Source organism: Taudactylus pleione, unplaced genomic scaffold, assembly GCF_031769625.1.
Source record: "Taudactylus pleione unplaced genomic scaffold, aTauple2 ptg000114l, whole genome shotgun sequence".
Lineage (NCBI taxonomy): Eukaryota > Metazoa > Chordata > Amphibia > Anura > Myobatrachidae > Taudactylus > Taudactylus pleione.
The window spans coordinates 21,088,005-21,113,499 of NW_028284516.1; the positions used below are offsets into that span (position 1 = coordinate 21,088,005).

At 50.0% G+C, this 25,495-nt stretch overlaps 1 protein-coding gene across 1 annotated transcript in view; it reads left to right on the forward strand.

The window, feature by feature from the left end:
• Window positions 1–995: 995 nt before the first annotated feature.
• ZC2HC1A (zinc finger C2HC-type containing 1A) overlaps window positions 996–25,495 on the forward strand; it is a 109,576-nt gene continuing 85,076 nt past the window's right edge. The window contains exon 1 of the mRNA XM_088471565.1: window positions 996–1,204. Within this exon, the coding sequence (XP_088327691.1) occupies window positions 1,189–1,204 (16 nt within the window). The 5' untranslated portion in view covers window positions 996–1,188. The remainder of the gene's footprint in view (window positions 1,205–25,495) is intronic.

Here is a 25,495-nt window from a genome sequence, read left to right on the forward strand (position 1 = left end):
TGTGAGAGTGCAGTGGCAAACCCAGGAATTTTAGAGGGGGTTTCCAAATGCTTGATTGTAGAGTGAGTGTGGCCAGTCCATGAATAGGGCATAATTAGCACTTATCCATCTTTAATATGTGTCACACAAAGTGTAATGTGCGTCATAATTCCAGCATATACAGGACCAGCGATCACATTAAGCCATTAAATGCAGCAGTAGAGCCATCCTGTCTGAGATAAATGTTTTTATTTCAGATGTGGGCATCATTCCAGAACATTGGAGCAAGTCCAGGATTCTGGGGGAGCAGCAGATGAACCTAGCACTGCCCTGGGCATAAATGTACATATTGGTCTTATTATGCACTGAATAGTGTATTATACTGTATTAATAATAACCCCATTGATGGTCTATAGCACAGGTTCTCAAACTCAGTCCTCAGGACCCCAAACAGTGCATGTTTTCAAGGTCTCATCAAGAGAAATAATTATCTCCACCTGTGGATCTCTTAAAATGTGCCAGTGAGTAATGAATACACCTGTGCACCTGCTGGGTGACCTGCAAAACGTGACCTGTGTGGGGTCCTGAGGACCGAGTTTGAGAACCACTGGTCTATAGCATTGCACCCCTAATGGTGCAAGTTTTCCAGATCTCCTAGTTGGTGCACAGGTGTATTTAATACCGGCTGACACATTAAAAGATCAACAGTGGGTGCTATTTATTTCATTTGTGATTCTGGGTAGAATAGAATAAAACTACTAAAATATTATTATATCACAATTCTATTGTGGTTATGGGCTGGGGAGGGAGGTTTCCTGCTTTCAGCAAGAGACAGAACACGCCCCCTCCCTCCCCTCAGTGCAGTGACTGGCGTGACATTGAGCGCAACATCAACAAGGAGGTACACGCCCCACGAGCACTGATAGGACAGCTAAAGACACGGAACGCCCCTCCCGCTTTGACAGACAGGACACGATCCCGCATCTGTAGAAGTTTTCACACTTTACATTGCCACGCCTCTGACAGTCACAGCCACGCCTCTGTACGGACGTTGTGCTCCCCGTGGCCACGCCCTCTGCTGAAACCTCTGTATCCGCTGACCAGCAGCTTCGCTCAGCCAATTAGCGTGTTGCTGCTGGCGGCCCGGGCGTGCCCAGGTTGCCGTGGTAGCCGGAGTTAGCGGTGCGGTGACACACAGGGGGAGCCATCATGGAGGAGCTGGAAGGTAAGGAGGGGCTGCTGTGGGTCCCGGCAATGTCCTGCTCCTCAAACCTGCTTGTAGCACTGGTTAGCTGGGCGGCCTGGCCGGAGCATGGGGCTGAGAGCACCAGATGATTGCTGTAGAATAGATGAAGGATTTCAGATAATCCCTGTCTGTCTCCCTCTGCAATGTTAGCTGTGCGAGCAGTCTGACTCCGTGACTGATGTATCATAATCCCTGAGCATGCACAAGGCCTGCATCGCCTTTGTGTCCAGTGTCTAAGCATCATGTGGTGATCACAGCAGACGCTCTGTATTCCTGTCTTGTCAGTGTCACCGCAGCGTACCCATGTGTGTCAGTGACTTTACACCATGACAGTGTCTCTGCGGTATACCCTTGTTTGTCAGTGTCTCCGAAACGTGTCAGTGGCTCAGCGGTGCCCGCCTCCGCGTGTCAATGGCTCAGTGGTGCCCACCCCCACGTGTCAGCGGCGCCCGTCCCCGCGTGTCAGTGGCTCAGCAGCGCTTGCCCCGCGTATCAGTTGCGCTCGTCCCCGCTTGTCAGTGGCTCTGCGGCGTGTGTCCCCGCATCTCAGTGGCTCCGCTATGTGCCCATCAGCAGCTTTGCTGTGTGTTTGCATCTGTTAGAAACTCAAAGGACAAAATTTACTAAGCGGCGGGTTATAAACTCCGGCGGTTTTGCTATCTGCAGATTTACTAAGGCCAAAACAGCCATCAAAACACATTTTAGAATAGAATAGAACAGGGCTGTCAGTTAGAAACCGCTGCAAAACTGCCACCAAACCCCCGGGGATTTAGAACAGAATAGAACCCGCCGTCAAACCGCCGGGGTTTAGAACCCGCTGCTTAGTAAATTTTGACCAAAGACTCATTTAGGCTACCAAGTGCAGTGGAAGGTGCACTTGCACTTCCTGATCTTTGGAAGCAATCCACCTACATTTGCAGATATTCTGGAAAATACCTATAGGGTGGAAGCATTGTGTCACAACAAAATCCCACTTTAGGACCATTTGTTAATTTAAACTTTTCCAATAGCAGCGTACACACTATGCGATCCCTCACAAGATATATAGTTCCAACATAGTGTGCCGATTGTATAACGTGTACAACCAATCGCGCGTGCAGGTAGGTTCTTCATCACATAATCTGTGCTGCACAGCAGATGGGATTATGCAATGAATGACACCATACTGCTAAATGCAGCAAGAAACGATAGATTGCATAGTCATACATCAGATCGTGTAATGTGTACAGCCGACCCGATATATCGTTCGATCGCGTTGTGCTGATGGCTGAGTCCACATCACCTAGTGTGTAGCCAGCCAAATCTTGTAAAATACTGCTCGGTTTGTATCAATTATATCTTAAGCGAGGCATAAGAGTGAGTGGATGTTTGTCATTTCTTTAATGCTTGTGTCACTTTTACCTGTTTAAAGTCTTTTATTACATTATTATTACTATAGGCATTTCTTCAAAAGCAAAGTGGATGGTGCAAAAATTGTCTCATTAAAACTATAGGATGAAGCCTGATATACCACACTTCTGAGCAGGCGGAAAAATGTACTTTCTACAGATGTGTTCTCATACACTATTGCCAAACATCCCTTTGCGGCGCGCCAGGTCCCATGAGACTCAGCTTGCGTTGAGTGTCTGTTTTTGCTTAAGTCTATGTCTCAGTTGCAATGTGTCAAAACTGCTTCACAAGACTGCGCTGATTTGGTAGGCGGCACTTGTCTATCTGTGTTCGACCTTGTCTGAATCTGCATATGAAGTACTAAGATGCTCAACTTGTTATCACGCCAAGTTCCATTGTACAGATTCAGACTCAGTCGCACACAGATATACAAGTGTTGTATATCAAATTAATCCGTGCAGTCTTGTGAATTTGTTTTGTTGCATTGTTTGCGACTTAAGGACCCCATATACAGTGCAATATGCGACTGACGATCCTATGGCCGACATATCGGGAGGTCCCCACACACGGAGCGATCGGGCGGCCAACCGTTTGATATGCTGGCACCCCCTCCACCACCCGCATAGCACTGAATGGAATCGTACATCGCTCCCCCAGATCAACTGAACATGCAGAAAGATGCGGAGGAGTGATGTACGATCCCACGGGAGCGCGCACTGGCCGATATCATACCCACACACGGAACTATACAGCAGCGATATCGTTCCAATCTGACAAATCGGCTGCTATATCGCACCGTGTATGAGGGCCTTAAGACACACATTCAAGTGAAAAAGACACTAGAACCACGCAGCACAGCTCACTCGCACCAGGTGTCTAGGTATATGAGGACCATCCAAAATTACATATTCCACTTGGGTACAGCATTGAATACACTAATGTCTAGTCCATACTTAAGAAGTTCACACTTGACTAATGCAAACATTTGCATCCCGGCAGCTGCCACCTTGTCCCGCATATCAGTGCAGCTCTCTGTAAATCTGAGTGCATGTACAGAAAGTAATTGCATGACATAACAAAACAGCATTTGCTTTGTGGATCTGCACTGTTGTACATTAAGCTTAATGATTTTCATCATAATCTGTCATTGCTCATGTTTCATTCTATGAGCTACTCCCCAATAGCTCAGCGTTTCCTGGGCCTGCTTCAGAGATGTGTGCTAATGCTTTCACACCTGCGATCCCGAATGCAGCTGCTGTGCAAAAATATGCAAATTTCACAGACGTGGAATGTATCGAGACTCCTACCTGTGGTTTTGGGAATCCAGACATCTGCGTTCAAAGATGCAGCATCGATAGCAGATCATTCAATTATCGGACTTCTGAGTAACCTTATGGTAAAAAAGGATAAAGACAAAAAGAACTCCTTGTGTGGGGCACACCCCTGATGATACAGAAAGAAAAACGAAAAATAAAAAGAATAGTGTAACAGAAAAGTCAATATCAAAAAAGAAGAAAATGAATTATATTAAAATATAACCTTTATTGATATAATTCTAAAATCCAACATAGGGGGTCATTCAGACCCACTCGCGAGCGGCAGTACGCTCGCAAGTGAGTCGATGTTCCCCACTGCGCATGCGCACGATGGAGGGAGCTCCGTCGTGCGCATGCGCGAGACCCGGCGAGCCACAGACTTTCCATCGCTCGGGGTCTCGCACCAAAGGGGGCGTGCTATCGATGTTGATTGACAGCACGCCCCCTTTGGTGGGCGTGCCTGCCAGACGGAGGCGTTCCCATGGGAACGCCTACCGTCTGAAGCCGGCCCCACTGACATCACTAGTGATGTCAGTGGGAGTGATTTTGGCTCTGATAGAGCCAAAATCACTCCTGGGCTTGCGGCAGGGTCTCGTCGCAAGCCCGATGGTCAAAGACCATCGCGACCATCTTTTTGGCCGCTCGCATATGCTGAAGCCGGCCCCACTGACAGCACTAGTGATGTCAGTGGGAGTGATTTTGGCTCTGATAGAGCCAAAATCACTCCAGGGATTGTGGCTGGGAAACCCGACCGCAGGGTTTCCCTCGCAAGTCCGATGGTCGAGATGGTCAAGACCATCGCGACCATCTTTTTGCACGCTCGTATATGCTGTGGGTGGTGACCCACAGCTATACGAGCGTCCAGGAGGACGCTCCATTTTAATGGAGGGGGCCCTGATTCAGAGCGAGCGCTCTGGTCAGAGCGTCCGGCTCTGAATCAGGCCCATAGACCAATAGGCAATAGTCAATCTGCAACCACAACAATACTGAGACAGTATTAAATCTGCAGATATATGTACCTATACCAACATCAGCCCATATCATGGTATATCCTGAGGCAATATTGTAGCTACAGTGGCCGCTTGATAAGGCATACGTTATAAACATAAAGTTGATAACGTTCAATGATTCATAGAGGTATGCATCCTCTTATACCTTGGCGAAGATATAAAAAAACAAATATGACAATACAGTGTAAACACAACACATTAAAAAGCTGTACACCAAACCCATATATCACCTAATACAAATTCAATAGTATAAGATACTGAGAGGCGTCCCTCTGTTTGGCAATTGTGGAGAATATATAATAATATCTATATAGATGTGAAAGATAAGTGTGTGTGCTAATGGGTCAGATTCTGCTGTTCCACGTCATATATATATATATATATATATATATATATATATATACCATGATATGGGCTGATGTTGGTATAGGTACAATATCTGCAGATTTAATACTGTCTCAGTATTGTTGTGGTTGCAGATTGACTATTGCCTATTGGTCTATGCTAGATTTTAGAATTATATCAATAAAGGTTATATTTTAATATAATTCATTTTCTTCATTTTTGATATTGACTTTTCTGTTACACTATTCTTTTCATTTTTTCCTTTTTCTTTCTGTATCATCAGGGGTGTGCCCCACACAAGGAGTTCTTTTTGTCTTTATCCTTTTATACTATTATGCATACTCCAGGGAGCACCCCCTGATTTTCCTAAATAAATCCCCATTTTGGAGACACTATGATATTTACTACTCCTGTGCTACTGTATCTTCCAATTTCCCGTTTCCTTGTTTGTATGGTAACCTTATGGTAATTCAGAATAGACACGTGTACTAAGAGTACGGGTTCGCAGATGCAGGCTTCGAAAATGGTCGTGACATGCCAGCGTTCTTTCCTGCCTCTCCCAGTTACCTCCCACAAACATTTCCTGACAATCACGCTGCAAGTAAAAAGTTGCTGCGAGTGACTACGGTAATGTATCTTGACACATGCGTAGATAACAGATAATCGCACAACTGTGTAAATATCGGCATTGCTCACATCTCTGAATCAGGCCCGCTGTGTGATAGCCCTTTTTTAAATGGGCAAAGCAATTAATGCTGTTTATGAAGAGAAAAAATCCTCTACTGTTCTAAAAACATTTCACAAAGTATTTAAAATTGGCCCCCAGCAGTGGCGGGCTGGGCCGGGGGGCAGGGTGCCATGTGCCCCCCGGGCCGCAGCGTCATGCGGGCCGCGGTGCAGACTGTGTCACTGTGACACAGACTGCACCGCGTGTGTAGCGCTGACAGGACGGAGTTCGGTCAGCGCTACGCAGCACAAACACACAGCCGCCGGAGCCGGCAGCTGTGGGTTTGCTTTAGCAGCTGATGAGAGTCTGACAGACTCTCATCGGCTGCTGCTCCCACTGCCAGAGCCGGACATCTTCCGGCTCCCGCAGTGGGTAATGGGAGTGACGCGTCACTCCCATAATGCAAAGCGGCGGACGGAGGAGCTGATCTCGGCGGCGGGACCAGGAGCGGGTGTCAGGTAAGTGTTTTTATTTTTTATTATGTCTCTGCTGCGGGGGGGGGGGGACGACTGGGACTACTGGGAGCACTACAAGGGGGGACTACTCCTGGGAGCACTACAAGGGGGGGACTACTCCTGGGAGCACTACAAGGGGGGGACTACTCCTGGGAGCACTACAAGGGGGGGACTACTCCTGGGAGCACTACAAGGGGGGGGACTACTCCTGGGAGCACTACAAGGGGGGGGACTACTCCTGGGAGCACTACAAGGGGGGGACTACTCCGGGGAGCACTACAAGGGGGGGGGACTCCTCCTGGGAGCACTACAAGGGGGGGGGACTCCTCCTGGGAGCACTACAAGGGGGGGGGACTCCTCCTGGGAGCACTACAAGGGGGGGGGACTCCTCCTGGGAGCACTACAAGGGGGGGGGACTCCTCCTGGGAGCACTACAAGGGGGGGGGACTCCTCCTGGGAGCACTACAAGGGGGGGGGGACTCCTCCTGGGAGCACTACAAGGGGGGGGGGACTCCTCCTGGGAGCACTACAAGGGGGGGGGGACTCCTCCTGGGAGCACTACAAGGGGGGGGGACTCCTCCTGGGAGCACTACAAGGGGGGGGGGACTCCTCCTGGGAGCACTACAAGGGGGGGGGGACTCCTCCTGGGAGCACTACAAGGGGGGGGGACTCCTCCTGGGAGCACTACAAGGGGGGGGGACTCCTCCTGGGAGCACTACAAGGGGGGGGGACTCCTCCTGGGAGCACTACAAGGGGGGGGGACTCCTCCTGGGAGCACTACAAGGGGGGGGGACTCCTCCTGGGAGCACTACAAGGGGGGGGGACTCCTCCTGGGAGCACTACAAGGGGGGGGGACTCCTCCTGGGAGCACTACAAGGGGGGGGGACTCCTCCTGGGAGCACTACAAGGGGGGGGGACTCCTCCTGGGAGCACTACAAGGGGGGGGGACTCCTCCTGGGAGCACTACAAGGGGGGGGGACTCCTCCTGGGAGCACTACAAGGGGGGGGGACTCCTCCTGGGAGCACTACAAGGGGGGGGGACTCCTCCTGGGAGCACTACAAGGGGGGGGGACTCCTCCTGGGAGCACTACAAGGGGGGGGGGACTCCTCCTGGGAGCACTACAAGGGGGGGGGACTCCTCCTGGGAGCACTACAAGGGGGGGGGACTCCTCCTGGGAGCACTACAAGGGGGGGGGACTCCTCCTGGGAGCACTACAAGGGGGGGGGACTCCTCCTGGGAGCACTACAAGGGGGGGGGACTCCTCCTGGGAGCACTACAAGGGGGGGGGACTCCTCCTGGGAGCACTACAAGGGGGGGGGACTCCTCCTGGGAGCACTACAAGGGGGGGGGACTCCTCCTGGGAGCACTACAAGGGGGGGGGACTCCTCCTGGGAGCACTACAAGGGGGGGGGACTCCTCCTGGGAGCACTACAAGGGGGGGGGACTCCTCCTGGGAGCACTACAAGGGGGGGGGACTCCTCCTGGGAGCACTACAAGGGGGGGGGACTCCTCCTGGGAGCACTACAAGGGGGGGGGACTCCTCCTGGGAGCACTACAAGGGGGGGGGACTCCTCCTGGGAGCACTACAAGGGGGGGGGACTCCTCCTGGGAGCACTACAAGGGGGGGGGACTCCTCCTGGGAGCACTACAAGGGGGGGGGGACTCCTCCTGGGAGCACTACAAGGGGGGGGGACTCCTCCTGGGAGCACTACAAGGGGGGGGGACTCCTCCTGGGAGCACTACAAGGGGGGGGGACTCCTCCTGGGAGCACTACAAGGGGGGGGGACTCCTCCTGGGAGCACTACAAGGGGGGGGGACTCCTCCTGGGAGCACTACAAGGGGGGGGGACTCCTCCTGGGAGCACTACAAGGGGGGGGGACTCCTCCTGGGAGCACTACAAGGGGGGGGGACTCCTCCTGGGAGCACTACAAGGGGGGGGGACTCCTCCTGGGAGCACTACAAGGGGGGGGGACTCCTCCTGGGAGCACTACAAGGGGGGGGGACTCCTCCTGGGAGCACTACAAGGGGGGGGGACTCCTCCTGGGAGCACTACAAGGGGGGGGGACTCCTCCTGGGAGCACTACAAGGGGGGGGGACTCCTCCTGGGAGCACTACAAGGGGGGGGGACTCCTCCTGGGAGCACTACAAGGGGGGGGGACTCCTCCTGGGAGCACTACAAGGGGGGGGGACTCCTCCTGGGAGCACTACAAGGGGGGGGGACTCCTCCTGGGAGCACTACAAGGGGGGGGGACTCCTCCTGGGAGCACTACAAGGGGGGGGGACTCCTCCTGGGAGCACTACAAGGGGGGGGGACTCCTCCTGGGAGCACTACAAGGGGGGGGGACTCCTCCTGGGAGCACTACAAGGGGGGGGGACTCCTCCTGGGAGCACTACAAGGGGGGGGGACTCCTCCTGGGAGCACTACAAGGGGGGGGGACTCCTCCTGGGAGCACTACAAGGGGGGGGGGACTCCTCCTGGGAGCACTACAAGGGGGGGGGACTCCTCCTGGGAGCACTACAAGGGGGGGGGACTCCTCCTGGGAGCACTACAAGGGGGGGGGGACTCCTCCTGGGAGCACTACAAGGGGGGGGGACTCCTCCTGGGAGCACTACAAGGGGGGGGGACTCCTCCTGGGAGCACTACAAGGGGGGGGGACTCCTCCTGGGAGCACTACAAGGGGGGGGAGGACTACTGGGGGCACTACAAGGGGGGGGGGGGACTACTGGGGGCACTACAAGGGGGGGGGGGGGACTACTGGGAGCACCACAGGGGGGGGGGGGGACTACTGGGGGCACTACAAGGGGGGGGGGGGGACTACTGGGAGCACCACAGGGGGGGAATACTACTGGGAGCACCACAGGGGGGGAATACTACTGGGGGCACTACAAGGGGGGGGGACTCCTCCTGGGAGCACTACAAGGGGGGGGGACTCCTCCTGGGAGCACTACAAGGGGGGGGGACTCCTCCTGGGAGCACTACAAGGGGGGGGGACTCCTCCTGGGAGCACTACAAGGGGGGGGAGGACTACTGGGGGCACTACAAGGGGGGGGGACTCCTCCTGGGAGCACTACAAGGGGGGGGGACTCCTCCTGGGAGCACTACAAGGGGGGGGGACTCCTCCTGGGAGCACTACAAGGGGGGGGGACTCCTCCTGGGAGCACTACAAGGGGGGGGAGGACTACTGGGGGCACTACAAGGGGGGGGGACTCCTCCTGGGAGCACTACAAGGGGGGGGAGGACTACTGGGGGCACTACAAGGGGGGGGGGGGGACTACTGGGGGCACTACAAGGGGGGGGGGGGGGACTACTGGGAGCACCACAGGGGGGGAATACTACTGGGAGCACCACAGGGGGGGAATACTACTGGGGGCACTACAAGGGGGGGGACTCCTGGGAGCACTACAGGGGGGGAATACTACTGGGGGCACTACAAGGGGGGGGACTCCTGGGAGCACTACAGGGGGGGAATACTACTGGGGGCACTACAAGGGGGGAGACTATTGGGAGCACTACAGGGGGGGAATACTACTGGGGGCACTACAAGGGGGGGGGACTACTGGGAGCACTACAAGGGGGGGTCTACTACGGGGGGCACTACAAGGGGGGGGACTACTACTAGGGGCATTGCATAGGGGGGAGGGGGACTACTACTAGGGGCACTGCATCGAGGGACCACTGCTGGGGGTTCTATATAAAGAGCAATAGTGGGGGTATTGCATAGGGGGAAGACTACAACTGGGGCCACTATTTAAGGGGCACTGCATAAGGGTTACCACTACTGGGGGCACTATATAAGGGGCTTACTACTGCGGGCACAAGGGGCACTGCATAGGGGGGATCACTACTGGGGGCACTACTCGAGGCCTGCATAAGGGTGTCCTCCTGTGGCACTGCATATGGGCACTACGACAGGGGGCTGCCCCTAATCTTTATTTTTACCTTACATTAATCCCATATGGACCTGCCTCCTCCCTAGAACACTTTAGGGGGGGGGCGCCGTAGCACGCACGTTCTTTCGGGCACCCTGGCTACACTCTACTCCTCTGCCAGGGCCGCCTGCATGCATTTGCCCCCCAGGCTAAAAGTTGCCAGCCAGCCCGTGGCCCCCAGGCACGCACCTTTTCCTGCTGTGAGGACTAGTAAACTTACTATTAATATGTGAGGCCTCCTCATGTAATATCACTCATAATGTGACTATCCTTTGTCACCATGACTGAATTGTTTTGTGCCTTAGCCCATCTGAAATACACTGCTGTCATAACAGCAATACATTGATTATTCCCCTTACATTTTACTAAATCTTCCACATTATGTACCTAGTGGTTAGGTTGTGAGGCATGTAAGTTTATTCCATTCATGGTTACGTTACGTGACACTACTTTATGCGTACTAGCAGACCCCTATTCTGAGGTGTCTCACTAATGATCGCTCCTGTGTGTTAGGTCTTTGCTCTGTTACTTGTGACCATTATAGCCAAATGGCAGCAAAAGAGACAGCTGAGAATCTGCTCTGTAGGTCACCTTTAGAGAGTAATTTGTAGTCCGCTCATTTATATGAAGTGTCTTCGGCTATTGATGTGCAGTATATGTTACCACCCAGGAAATTACAGTGATATTTTCCTTTCAGCTGTCTTCATTGTGACTTGTATATAAATTACCTTGCAAAAAATGTAGTTGTGAAAGTACATATTCTTATTAAAAAAGACAACTTTTTGCAACACAGGCTAAGATCATGTGATTGCCTCTTCTTCTGTGTTTGTTTCCATTGTTATGGTGCGTACACATGGTATGATCAGTCAGTGATAACGATATCGCTGACTGAACATCCTGCACCTTCCCGATGTGCTGGATGATCGTTATCGTTCATCCAGCACACCACCAACCGACCTGTGATCAACAATCGCGATCCCTATGTAACCTGGTCGACATCGACCAGGTTGGCCTGCATGCACGGGCGAGGGTCGATATCGTTATCGTCCATATGTGCCCGCGCATCGCTGGTCGTTGGGCACCAAAAAATGTACATTCTTAACGATATGGTCGATATCGTTCATAACGTGCATTTTTATCGTACCATGTGTAGACACCATAATGGTGCATACACACGGTCCGATAAAGGATGATATAAACGATAACGATATAGTTTATTTCGTCCTTTTTTTTTAGACTCCTCCAACGACCAAACGATGGTCGATGCGCGGGTATGGATGGTCGATATCGATATTGACCATCGCCCGTGCGTGCAGGCCGACCTGGTTGATATCAACCAGGTTAGTCTGTTTACTATAGGGATCGAGGGTCGTTATAGTAGTTTGGTACATGTGCTGGATGTTCAATATCGAACAGGACGGTCAGACAACGATATCTGAAAGTTATCTGATCGTCCCGTGTGTATGGACTAAAGGAGCATACACACTAGACGATATGCTCCCTGAGAGATATCGTCTAGTGTGTCCCCGGCAGGGTGTGCTCAGGGTGTTCATGACATTGAGCACACCCGCTGAATGATATAATTAACGATATCGTTCAGCCCCCGGCTCTCTCCCCCATTCCCCAACATACAGCAACCTGACGGTATCGTCAGGTTGGCCTGCATGTTTACCCGATGAACGACCCGCGGGAACGTGCATCGTCGTTATCGTTCATTGTTTTGGTGTACAAAATGGACGATATAGTGAACGATAATGATATCGTTTATCGTTCACTTTATCGCCCAGTGTGTACGCACCTTTATAGTCTTAAGTTGGCCATACATCAGACCAACTTTCCTCCAACCATTCAACTTGTCTTTCCAACTAAAATGGTGCTCCACACATCTAACCAACTTTTTCATCAGACCAGCCAACTTCTCTCCAACATCGCACAGTGTCTGCCTACTTCTGCATGTTTTGAATAAATATATATTTGTTTTTTTGTAATCAAGTAATCTGTCAAGCTCCGAAAATGTTTTGCTTACAAAGCTTGATAAATAGGACAGTCCCAACATCCCTAGTGTTCCCGCTAGGTTGTTTTAGCGGGGCCCTGCGCCCTGCGCCCTGCCCTCCTAGTGGAGGGCAAAAAGCGCTCTGCCCTCCTTCTGGAGGGAAAAATGCACCCTGCCCTCACCGTGCAGCGCACCGCTAAGACAACCTGCGGCTGCCGTCTTCACCCGCAGGTCGCAGTGTCCCGAAATGGGGAAATGTGCGGTGACCTGGTCAGCGATGGTGAATAGACGCTGGGCGCATGCGCCCGGTATCTATTCTACCTGTCAGCAGCGCTTGGGTGCTGCCCAGCGTGTCCGTAACTGCCGGGCACGCCACCAAGAGAGACGAAAAGGTGACGCCTCTTTAGACACGCCCCCTTTTCAATGGCCACACCCCCTTGCATGCGCAGAGTTGCCTTCTCTAGCTCCGGCTCCCTGTCTGCCGCCGGAGCTAGAGTGAACGCTACGTCCCCATATATTGTATGGACTATGGTCTGCTCTGAAACTTCCAGTAACACGGGAGAATAACTCCTGCATTACTGCCTCAAAAAAATATGACGACTGTTACTTAGAATTGCATCAATCATGCACAAACTGGGCTGGCAATGAAATACAGGGTAAGGCGAAGATGATACAGATATTTAATGATTGGCGATATACATCTTAATACTGCACGTGGAGAGCAGAATTACCTCTACACTGTGCTATTAGCACTGGGGCAGACATCTTAGACCATTCACGTCCCCCCACAGCCCATACAAAATTCTGTTTCTCAAAGCTACCATGAAGGGTAATAGTCCCAAATGGATACTGTATATTTATATGATATCTGTAACTGTAACAGTACAGCAGTATTACCTTATCTTTGATATATCTTCTGTGTTTTATGTGTATGTAAATGTAGAAATATATGTACTCTACGGCGGGTGGATTTCAAACTCATTTTATAACTGAAAAAAAATGTAGCAATTTCTAAAAATGTAATGAAACTTAATTACACATAACATGGTAGGTATATGTGAGTATGTGAGTATGCATTACAGGGGGGCAGAGAGTGCTATATGTGAGTATGCATTACAGGGGGGCAGAGAGTGCTATGTGAGTATGCATTACAGGGGGGCAGAGAGTGCTATATGTGAGTATGCATTACAGGGGGGCAGAGAGTGCTATATGTGAGTATGCATTACAGGGGGGCAGAGAGTGCTATATGTGAGTATGCATTACAGGGGGGCAGATAGTGCTATATGTGAGTATGCATTACAGGGGGGCAGAGAGTGCTATATGTGAGTATGCATTACAGGGGGGCAGAGAGTGCTATATGTGAGTATGCATTACAGGGGGGGAGAGTGCTATATGTGAGTATGCATTACAGGGGGGGAGAGTGCTATATGTGAGTATGCATTACAGGGGGGGAGAGTGCTATATGTGAGTATGCATTACAGGGGGGGAGAGTGCTATATGTGAGTATGCATTACAGGGGGGCAGAGAGTGCTATATGTGAGTATGCATTACAGGGGGGCAGAGAGTGCTATATGTGAGTATGCATTACAGGGGGGCAGAGAGTGCTATATGTGAGTATGCATTACAGGGGGGCAGAGAGTGCTATATGTGAGTATGCATTACAGGGGGGGAGAGAGTGCTATATGTGAGTATGCATTACAGGGGGGGAGAGAGTGCTATATGTGAGTATGCATTACAGGGGGGGAGTTCTATATGATGGCATGCGTTACCGGGGGGTGGGGGGGGAGTGCTATATGTTAGCATGCGTTACCGGGGGGGGGGGGGAGTGCTATATGTGAGTATGCATTACAGGGGGGGAGAGAGTGCTATATGTGAGTATGCATTACAGGGGGGCAGAGAGTGCTATATGTGAGTATGCATTACAGGGGGGGAGAGAGTGCTATATGTGAGTATGCATTACAGGGGGGGAGTGCTATATGTGAGTATGCATTACAGGGGGGGAGTGCTATATGCGAGTATGCATTACAGGGGGGCAGGGAGTGCTATATGTGAGTATGCACTACAGGGGGGGGAGAGAGTGCCATATGTGAGTATGCACTACAGGGGGGGGAGAGAGTGCCATATGTGAGTATGCACTACAGGGGGGGGAGAGAGGGCTATATGTGAGTATGCATTACAGGGGGGGAGAGAGGGCTATATGTGAGTATGCATTACAGGGGGGCAGAGAGTGCTATATGTGAGTATGCATTACAGGGGGGCAGAGAGTGCTATATGTGAGTATGCATTACAGGGGGGCGGAGAGTGCTATATGTGAGTATGCATTACAGGGGGGCGGAGAGTGCTATATGTGAGTATGCATTACAGGGGGGCAGAGAGTGCTATATGAGTGCATTACAGGGGGGGGGGAGAGTGCTATATGTGAGAATGCTTTACAGGGGGGGAGAGAGTGCTTTACAGGGTGAAGAGAGTGAGATGTGAGTGTGCATTACAGGGGGAAGAGAGTGAGCTATGTGTGAGTAGGCATTAGAGAGGAGAGAGAGTGCTGTATGTAAGTGTGCATTACAGGGGGAAGAGAGAGAGATACAGTGCGTTGCTAAAGTATTCACATCCCTTTGCATTTTTCATGTTTTGTTGCCTCACAACTTGGAATTAAAATGGATTGTTTGAAGGTGTGCATTATTACATTAACAGAACGTGCCTACAACTGTGAGGTTGTGTTTTTTTTTATATTGTGAATCAAACAACATTAAGGACAACATAACAGAAAACTTCAGCGTGCATAACTATTCACCCCCCTAAAGTCAGTACTTTGTCGAGCCACCTTTTGCCGCTATTACAGCTGTAAGTCGCTTTGGATAAGTCTCTATCATCTTGCCACATCTTGCCCCTGGGATATTTGCCCATTCCTCAAGGCAAAACTGCTGCAGCTCCTTCATGTTGGATGGTTTTCAAGTCTGACCACAGATTCTCAATTTGATTGAGATCTAGGCTTTGACTAGGCCACAGGTTCTCAAACTCAGTCCTCAGGACCCCAAACAGTGCATGTTTTCCATGTCTCCACACTGAATCAAGTGAAATAATTAGCTCCACCTGTGGACCTTTTAAAATGTGTCAGTGAGTAATAATTACACCTAAGCACCTGCTGGGTGACCTGCAAAACGTGAACTGTGTGGGGTCCTGAGGACCGAGTTTGAGAACCACTGGACTAGGCCATTCCAACACATTTAAATGTTTCCCCTTAAACAACTCGAGTGTTGCTTTAGCAGTATGCTTCGGGTCATTGTCCTGCTGCAAGCTGAACCTCCGTCAGTCTCAAATCACAGGGAGACTGAAACAGGTTTTGCTCAAGAATACCCCTGTATTTAGCACCATCAATGTTTCCCTCGACTCAAATCAATTTCCCAGTCCCTGCTGCTGAAAAACATCCCCACAGCATGATGCTGCCACACCATGTTTCACTGTGGGGGATGGTATTCTTGGGGTGATGGGATGTGTTGGGTTTGTGCCAGACATAACGTTTTCCTTGGTGGCCAAAAAGTACAATTTTAGTCTCATCTGACCAGAGCACCTTCCTCCATACATTTGGGGAGTCGCCCACATGCCTTTTGGCAAACTCAAATCGTGTCTTCTTATTTTTATCACTAAGTAATGGCTTTTTTCTGGCCACTCTTCCATAAAGCCCAGCTCTATGGAGTGTACGGCTTATTGTGGTCACATGCACAGATACACCAGTCTCTGCTGTGGAACTCTGCAGCTCTTTCAGGCTTACCTTTGGTCTCTGTGCTGCCTCTCTGATAAATGCCCTCATTGCCCGGTCTGTGAGTTTTGGTGAGCGGCCCTCTCTTGGCAGGTTTGTTGTGGTACCATGTTCTTTCCATTTGCTGATGATGGATTTGATGGTGCTTCGGGGGATCATCAAAGATTTGGATATTTTTTTATAACGCAACCCAGAATTGTACTTCTCAACAACTTTGTCCCTGACTTGTTTGGAGAGCTCCTTGGTCTTCATGGTGTGATGCCTCTTGCTTAGTGGTATTGCAGCCTCTGGGGCCTTTCAGAAAAGGTGTGTTATACTGACAAATCATGTGACACTTAGATTTCACACAGGTGGACTTCATTTCACTAATTATGTGACTTCTGAAGGTAATTGGTTGCACCAGAACTTTTGAGGGGCTTCATAGCAAAGGGGGTGATAACATATGCACATGCCAATTTTCTGAATTTTATTTATAAAGATTCTTTTTTATATATATTTTTCTCATTTCACTTCACCAAATTAGACTATTTCTACTGCAGGGTCCAAAGGGTAACCACAGGATACCTTGGGGTATAGGCGATGGCGGCAGACATCCAGGCACCACAGAGTTCAATTTTCAGCCTCCCAGGATGCACCGGGGTCCCTCTCCTATACCCCGCCCCCGAGTCTCAGGCCACTCAGTTTTTCGTCGGTGCCTGGCCGGACCAGTCGCACCGTACAGAGGGGGGTCTTTTCAAGGCCCCTGAAGATTTCTTCGCAGCTGTGGCTGCACAATTAGAGTGTTCCAGCATAGGACAGTCAGTATTGACGTCCATGCTGTCACTCCTACACCCCGCCGGTACCAGAACGCCGGTACCGATCCGGGGATGCTGGTTGGTAGCTGGGGTCACAGCTAGCGGTGACCCCGGCTACCTGGACTGTGGCCGGATGCACGGGGAACAAGGTAAGCGGTTGGGTCCCGCGGTGGGCACCCGCCGGTAACAGTCCTTTTTGGTCCCCAGGCAGGGGGCTCCCTAGGGACCGGCTGCGCGTGGGGCCAGGTACTGATCCTGTGCCTTCCAGTAGACCACCAGGGACAGCGGACCGCAGCATGTGCGGTACAGCGCGGCGTCCCAGGGGTTAATAGCAGGCCAGGGGAGACCGCCTTCCCTGTCTCACAGCCGGCGTCTCCCCCGCTGCACAGTGCCATTCCACAGCGGTCTGAGCGGGCTGTGTCAGCGCTCCTCCCCCGGGCCCTGCCTTCTCTCTGCTCCTCGGTGGCCATTTTCTCACTACATGTGCTGGGAATGACAAACGCTGCTGGAAGCTGTTACAGGTGCATTGCGGTCCGGGTCCCCCGCATACCTCTCCTTCAATTAAGGTCAGTGTATGCAGCACTGTTTCCTACCAGGCTCTGGTCTGTGTAGTTGATCGCAGTGCTTGTAATGCAGGATGTTATCTGTGCATTGTATGTGACTTAAATGCTAGCGCTGTTTGCCTGTACTTTCATTTTCATGACTGTCAGCCTTTTTCCTATCCCTGTTCTTCTGCTACAGCCCTTGCGGTGCGGTGTTGCAGGGTGTTTATCACCTCACAGTAAACGTGGTTTTTCTGTGTGGGAGGTCACATACGCTCCGTTCACACTCCTCATGTCTGAAAGTGAACGAGGATATCCTCTTCCAGCTATAATGTACTGATATCATGTGCAGTTAGCAGAGGGATATGTAGACGCTGAGGGTTTATGGAGGGCATGTTGTATTATATATCACGCCCCATTTCTGTCACTGTGCCTGCACAAAAAGGGGACCTCCCTCGGCTGGCTAAGATGCTTACAGCCCTTGTGGGCAACGCCCCCTGCGTTTCCCCATAGGGGTTATCGCAGCGAGTGGTGGTCTCATCACATGCAGGGGTCCCTGGACAGTTGGTGGTAACCCAGTGTATCCTGTTTTTCGCCCCCCCAGGTCTCGCAGGAGCCTGTGTGGGTGAATTTATTGTCCAAATGGTATAGCACCTGATGGACGTTTTACAGGGGGAGTCACCATTTCGGCCTACTAAACGGCCTTTCGGGTCTCAGACGGGTAAGGACATGACGTCTGATGACGGTGACATTATTGACTTTTTCAGATACGAGCCCCTTAGTGCAAAGGAGGCGTAGTCTGGGTCTAAAGTCTATATACCTGGCCTTATACGGGCAGTCCGTGCGGCTTTGGTTATTACATATCCCCTGTGGCTAAATCCAAATATGCCTTCTTTAAGGATAAGGGTGTTGCCACTGTAATTCCTCTATATGGTCAGGTGGATCATTTAGAGGGGGCGTGGTAAATCCGGGTAAGCGGTTCCAGCCTCAAAAACGGTTGACCTTTTGCATACCCCTTTGCGGATAATTATTTTTCCGAATGAGAGTTACCTTTCCGGGTAGATTCTCATGTTACACGCCTAGTGAGGAGTGCTACGTTGCCCATGCAAATTCTCAGAGACTTAGCCACGTTCATAATGAGACAGTCTTACATATAGCCTACTCCTTTCCAGAATCTCCTCGGCAGCAGTAGCGGCTCGCCGCTCCCTGTGGTTGCGCTCTTGGAAAGCGGACGCAGATTCCATTTGGAATGCTTTGCCTTTTACAGGATAGGTCCTGTTTGGCCCTCATCTGGGCACAATTGTGGCCCCGCAGGCAGCAGCTACGCCTGCGTGTCTGCCATCGGCTACAGTCCAATCGGGGTCTGGGGCTTCGTCTTTTCGGCCCTGTGAGGCCAGGGTAAGTCTAAAATATAGCTTTCCAAGACGCCCAGTGCTGGTGTCTGACCTCCACAGCCACTGGGGTAAGAGACGTATTTTCTTGAAGTATGTCCTCTCCTCCCGGTAAACGCCTCCCAGACGGTTTTTCTTTACAGGTCTTCTGTCAATTCAAGACAAGGCCCTGTAATTTTTGAGGGTGTTACACTCTATGCTCCAGGCAGGAGTTATATTACCTATTCCGTTGCCCCAAAGGGGAACGAGGTATTACTCCATCCTCTTTCTGGTACAGAAAACCAATGGGTCTTACCTGGACATCCTCAACCTTGAATCCTTCAACAAATTCTTAAGGGTTCCTCGGTTCAGGAGGGGGACCCTCTATTCCGTCATTCAATGGAACCTGGGAATTTTGTGGTGTTGTTGGATATATTCAGGGTGACCACCTGAATGTCCTTATTTTCTTAGAACACCAGTGTTTTTCCTCAGGTTTGCAGTGGTCGATAAGCATTTCCAGTTTTACCAGGGTCATGACAGTTATGGCAGCCCACCTGCGGATGCAGGGGGTCCGCTTGTTACCCAATCCGGGCGACCTCCTGGTGTTACCAGAGTCTCCAGAGATACTTCAGTGCCATCTGCAACGGACAATATCTGTGTTGCTACGTTAGGGCTGACTGATACACTGGAAATGGTCCTCTCTGATTCTTCACAGAGGATGCTCCATATCCCAACATCTGAGGATCTTTGTGATTGAGGAAAAGTTCTCTGCATTACAGGCAAAGGTACGCAGTTGCCTGCAGAGTCCCCGAGTGTCTATTCACTCGGTAATGTGGTTCCTGCACACCTAAACAAGGGGCACCCCCTTTGGGATTGCGGACAGGGTCCTTCTGACGACGGATGCCAGTATCCGTGGCTGGGAAGCAGTGACGGGTCCACACTTGTTCCAGGGCAGGTGGACACCAGTAGTTTTTGCGCTTCCCATAAACATCTGAGAACTCAGAGCAGTATTCAAGGTTCTCCAGCATACAGGACAGGTCCTCCACGGAAATACCGTGCAGGTACAGTCTGACAACGCCATCATGATGGCTTATGTAAACCACCTAGGAGGTTCCCGAAGTCGGGCGACACTAGCAGTGGTGTCCCGAATTCTGGCTTGGGTGGAAGGCTATATCCCTGCCGTCATCGGCAGTGTTCATTCAGGAATCCTCAGATGGAAAGCAGGCTTTCCCAGCCGCCCGGACGTGCATTCAGGGAAATGTCCTCTTCATCAGGAGGTGTTCAATCTTCTGGTGAACAAGTGGAGCCTTTCAGAGATGAGACTCTTATGGTAGACGTATATGTTGGTCCAGTGGACCTTCCAAGTTGTGTACCTCGTCCCTCCGTTATCCCTTCTTCCTCCAATAATAGCAAGAAGGAGGCACGCTCCTGCTGATAGCTCGTGCGTGGACCAGACGGCACTATTACTCAGATCTTTGGAGTGTTTCAGTTAACACTCCGAAGCTGTTACCTCTACGACCGGACCTGTTGTCTCAGGATCCTGGCTGATACCCAGACCTGGGTTGTCTGTCCTTGACTGTGTGGCGGTGGAGACTGCCCTCTTAAGGTCTAGCAGTTTTTCCAGCTCTATAGTTAACAGGGCCTATGTCCATGCTAAGAGCTCGGAAGATTTTATCTGCAAGAATTTACCATCCGGTATGGCATACTTGCTTTCAGTTGGGTCGCCCTACAGGCTATGCTCCTCGGGTATTCCGGATATCCAGAGTGTTGGCTTTCCTACAGGTGGGCTTAGATACCGGTCTTCGCCTTGCTTACCTGAAGGTGCAGGTTTCTGCCCTGTTGGTTTCATCGTAGGATTGCTACTCTTCCTGATGTCCGCACCTTTGTGCAGGGTGTACATTATATTCAGCATCCCTTTGTTCCACCTGTGGCTCCTTGGGATTTGGCTGTGGTCTTTAGGGTTCTCTGAGGACCGCCATTTGATCCACTGGGCTCAGTGGATTTCAAATGGCTTACGGCTAGGAATGTATTCCTTCTGGCCATTGTTTTGGCCGGTAGGATCTCAGAATGGGGGCTGTGTCATGTAGACCTCCCTTTTTCTCATCTTTCCTAGGAACTGGGCAGTGCTTCGCACTTGCCCTGGTTTTTTACCTACGGTGGTGTCTGTTTTCCACATCAATGAGGAAATTATAGTAACTGCCTTTACTTCCCCTGTCCTTTAGGCTGGTGAGGCCTCTTTGGATGTGGTACGGGCTCTAAGAATTTAAGTTGACTGTACCAGTCAGTTTAGGAAATCAGACTCTCGGTTTTGTTGTTTCTGGTTTCCATAAAAAGGGTTGGCCTGCCACTGCGCTAACTTTGGCAGGATGGATTCACAGGTCTTCCTGTTCCATCGTCTATTAAAGCTCTTCCACTAGGTCTGTGGGTCCTTCGTGGGCAGCTCAACGTGTCGGTTCAGCGGTGATTGGCAGCCACGTGGTCATCTGTCCATATTTTTGTAAGGTATTATGTTTTTGATACCTTCGCCTCTCAGGATGCTTTCTTCGGGCGGCGGATTCTCCTTACAGCACAGGAGCGTCCCCACCCTTAAAGGATACTGCTTTGGGACATCCCCAAGGTATCCTGTGGATACCCTATGGACCCTGCGGTAGAAAATATGACACATGGTAAGAACTTATCCTTGTTATCTCTATTTCTACGAAGTCCATAGGGTTCCACAGGACTCCTGCCCTGTCGCACCTGTACTGCAGATGGGCTTTGATCTGGTCACCGGTTTCTCCGTCTCCTTCTGGTGAGAATGTGATTCTTGTGTGTTCCAGACTGTCTTCTCTCTCTTTTTTGCTCCTGCTCCGGCCTTTGGCTTGTTACGAAACTGAGTGGCCTGAGGCTCGGGGGCGGGGTATAGGAGAGGAACCCCAGTGCATCCTGGGAGGCTGAAAATTTAACTCTGTGGTGCCTGGATGTCTGCCGCCATCGCCAATATCCCAAGGTATCCTGTGGAACCCTATGGACTTCGTAGAAATAGAGATAACAAGGGTAAGTTCTTACCATATCTCATATTCTTGTGCCGATCCATCATATAAAATTCAGATTTAAAAAAAATTACAGCCAAGGGGGGTGAATACTTTTTTGCAAGGCACTGTATGTGAGTATGCATTACAGGGGGAAGAGAGTGAGATATGTGAGTGTGCATTACAGGGGGAAGAGAGTGAGATATGGGAGTGCATCAAGGGGGGAGAGTGAGATATGTGAGTGTGCATTACAGCGGGCAGAGTGCTGTATGTGAGTATGCATTACAGGGGGGGAGTGAGGTATGTGAGTGTGCATTACAGGGGGGAGTGAGGTATGTGAGTGTGCATTACAGGGGGAGAGAGTGAGGTATATGAGTGTGGGCTGAAGTGATGGGAGCTGCCGGCTGTTGCTCTTGCAAGGTGCTTTAAACGATGGGTACCGTAGCTGCTCTGAATGCTATTTGAAGCTTGCATTATCATGTGAATGGCAAAAGTTCAGTAACCACAGAAATCAGTGATTCTGAGGTCACGGCAATCTTTGTGTCTTAACAACACTGCTTGTAAAGCTGTTGAATGATCGTTAAGTGGCTGTAACACCTCTGTTGCTGCCATCCTCCTCACACTCTGCCGCCGCTGCTGTCAGGGATCCCTAGGTGAAAGGGACAGCCCGGTAGTGATGAATTGCAACAGCTTGCCCTATATCCTCCTCCCGCTCTCTTCTGCTGCTGCTGTCAGGGCTCCCTGGGTGACATGGGCAGCTTGGCAGTGATGAATTGCCGCAGCCTGCCCCTGATCCTCGTCCCGCTCTCTTCTGGCGCTGCTGTCGGATCTTTGGGTGACGAGAAGCCTGGCAGTGAAGGATTGCCTCAGCCTGCCCTTGATCCTCTCCCCGCTATGCTGCTGCTGCTGTCAGGGATTCTGGGGTGATGGTTTGCCGCAGCCTGCTCCTGTGATGGAGGTGAGGATGGTGAAAAGAGTAGGCGGACACTGCTGGCCAGTGTCCGCCTACTTATAGTTCAGTTGGGGGAAAAGTTGGAAACTTACACTAGAACGAATAGTTGGGAAAAATTAAATGTTTGATTTTCTCATCTAGTTGGAACAACCGTCTTTTTTTTTTTTTTTTTTCTGTTTTTCGGCAATGTGGGAGTAAACAAATGATTACACAGGGGAACAGTCACTCTGTTGCCAGAGTCGATTCTGATTAATTTTGTGCTCCTGATCATGAATATGAAGTTGGCTCTAGTTTTTGAGATATGCATATGTCTTTAATTTTTATGAAAAATTAAATTAAACAATGTTAACAGTTAACAAAATATTTTTTTTATTCTGATTTAAATTTGATTTGTAAGATGTTATAAAAAAGACACAGGATAATTACATACATAAGTGTTAGGAAACTATGAGAACTGTTTTTTGTAGGATTTTATTTTGTATTCTTGTTGCGGGCAGTCCCTCTGCAGACTCCAACAGTAATCAGCCATCATGTGACGATCCCACCTTCCTTGATATCTTTCTTCCATTACCTGAATATCCTGGTGGAACCGTTCACCATGTTCTTCGCTTAAATCTCCTAGATTGGACAGGAAGTGATCTAAATGGCTGTACAAAAAATGTACTCATGTTGGCACCTACTTTCTCAACATTTTAGCATGTTGTGGACTAATTCATGATAGTTGTCTGCCATGTGATTGTCAAAAAATGTTTGACTGACAGACACATAACTCAGCCATGCTTCAGATTCGGTTTCAGTCATAGGCCCGTATTCAGTTGCCGGCGAAAAGTCACGGACTTTTGGCATGCCGGAGGTTTCGCTGTCTTCGCAAGTTTTGCCTCTGGAAAAGTATCGCGCTCATCACCGCGATTCATCCTATTCAGTTGCAAAGGACTTGAGAACACTTACCGGTGAAAAGTCCTGTCAGATTTGGGGAAATCAGCCTGACACCTCCCAAAAGATGGACTGACATGGGGGATCACTATGGATACCCCCGAATAGCCCTGCTGAAGGTATTTTGGGTGCTTAAATGGTCTCAATTGGTGCTATTTAGCATCTTTGCACAACTGGTGAAGAATAGCATTTAGCAGTGTTTTGTTTTTTTGTTGCAAAAATAAGTAGTCCCAGCAAATTTGGGGTACATAAAAATGGGTGCAAGCATGGTTAAAAATCCTGCCTTCAGCATGCACCTGCAATAAAAAAAAACCACCTGGGGCATCTTTGGGTACCCCCTAGAGTCTGTATCGCTAGTTTTTAAGTTTGTCCTTCAACTTTGAACTTTTTCGCCTCCAAAACGAAAGTACTTTTTTGGGGTGTTCTAAACTATTTTTTCCTCTTTTTTTTTTTTATGCAGTTCACCTTTGGGGGACTGTCCCAAGGCTGCAGGGGTGTTGTCGCAACTTTGCACCCCATACCCCCAATTCTGCATTTTTTTCCGCTTCCTTTCAGAGGCGAATCTTCTCCGCTGGTTACAAGGCGCAGACTTTTCACACCGGCGGAAACTCTTGGCAATTGAATACGGTGAAAAGATCTCGCCAGGCGAAATGACGTCACCGGCGAGAACTTTTCGCCGATCTCTGCTTTTCGCTGGCAATTGTATACGGCCCATAGATGTGCTCAAATTTGGATCCTTCACCAGTTTCCGTATCTGTGGGCCGTCAAAAATTCATGCCTTTAATTTTTTAGTACTAAGAGATGGAAATGTTCGACAAATATACGTGAAATAATCGCCTGACTTGTCCAATGCTTTTACAAATTGTTTAATTGAACCCAGTTTGATATGGAGACGCAGCAGTATGATTTTTTTTCCTGTCAATTAAGGGCTCATGAATGATGATGGCTTCTCCTACAGTTATAACTTCTCTTGGAGGCCATGCGGTTTACTTAGTATATCCACTTTGCTGCCCAAGAAAAAAGTTTACCAGAGACTAACTTGATATTTTCATATTGTTCTTTAAGTTTTGTTGAATCACCGATATGAATCAATGCAAACTTATTCCCATTGTGCAGTAATACGCATTTTAATTTATAAGCTCCTTTTAGAACTATACAAAAAGAGCCGCCAGTCTTCTGCTCGATATTCTGGTAAACCCATCATCTGGAGAAGTTCTGGAATATTGTTGCAATACACAAGATTGTTACCTTGACTAAAGAACGGCAGTATGGCTTGCTCTCTATTTCGATACAACGTTATAGTACCATCCGGCTCAAGACAGTGCTTTTCTTGAACTCTGGATGCTAAAAGCTCAACTCCTTTTTTTGTTAAATGCAAGTCACAAATTAAATCGTTTAGATCGTTTGGAGTAGAGGAACTTTCTTCAAACTCACTTTTTTCATCTGTGTTGTCACTTGCACTGGATGAAATTAACATTTCTACATCATCACATTCAACTTCGCACAAAGAACTGAATGATGGTACAGGTAAATCTTCGCTATGTGGTATCGGTATTTGCAGAATTAATACTTGGATATTCCCATTTGCTTTTCTTTAATCGATTCATACCCTTCACATTTACAGCACAAAAATACTCAAGTGATCTTTTGGGTCACACCACATCATAGGTATGCCAAAATGAAGTCCTTTTCGCTCACCTTTAGTCCAATTGCGGACTGATTCCACGCAGGTTTTACAAACTTTG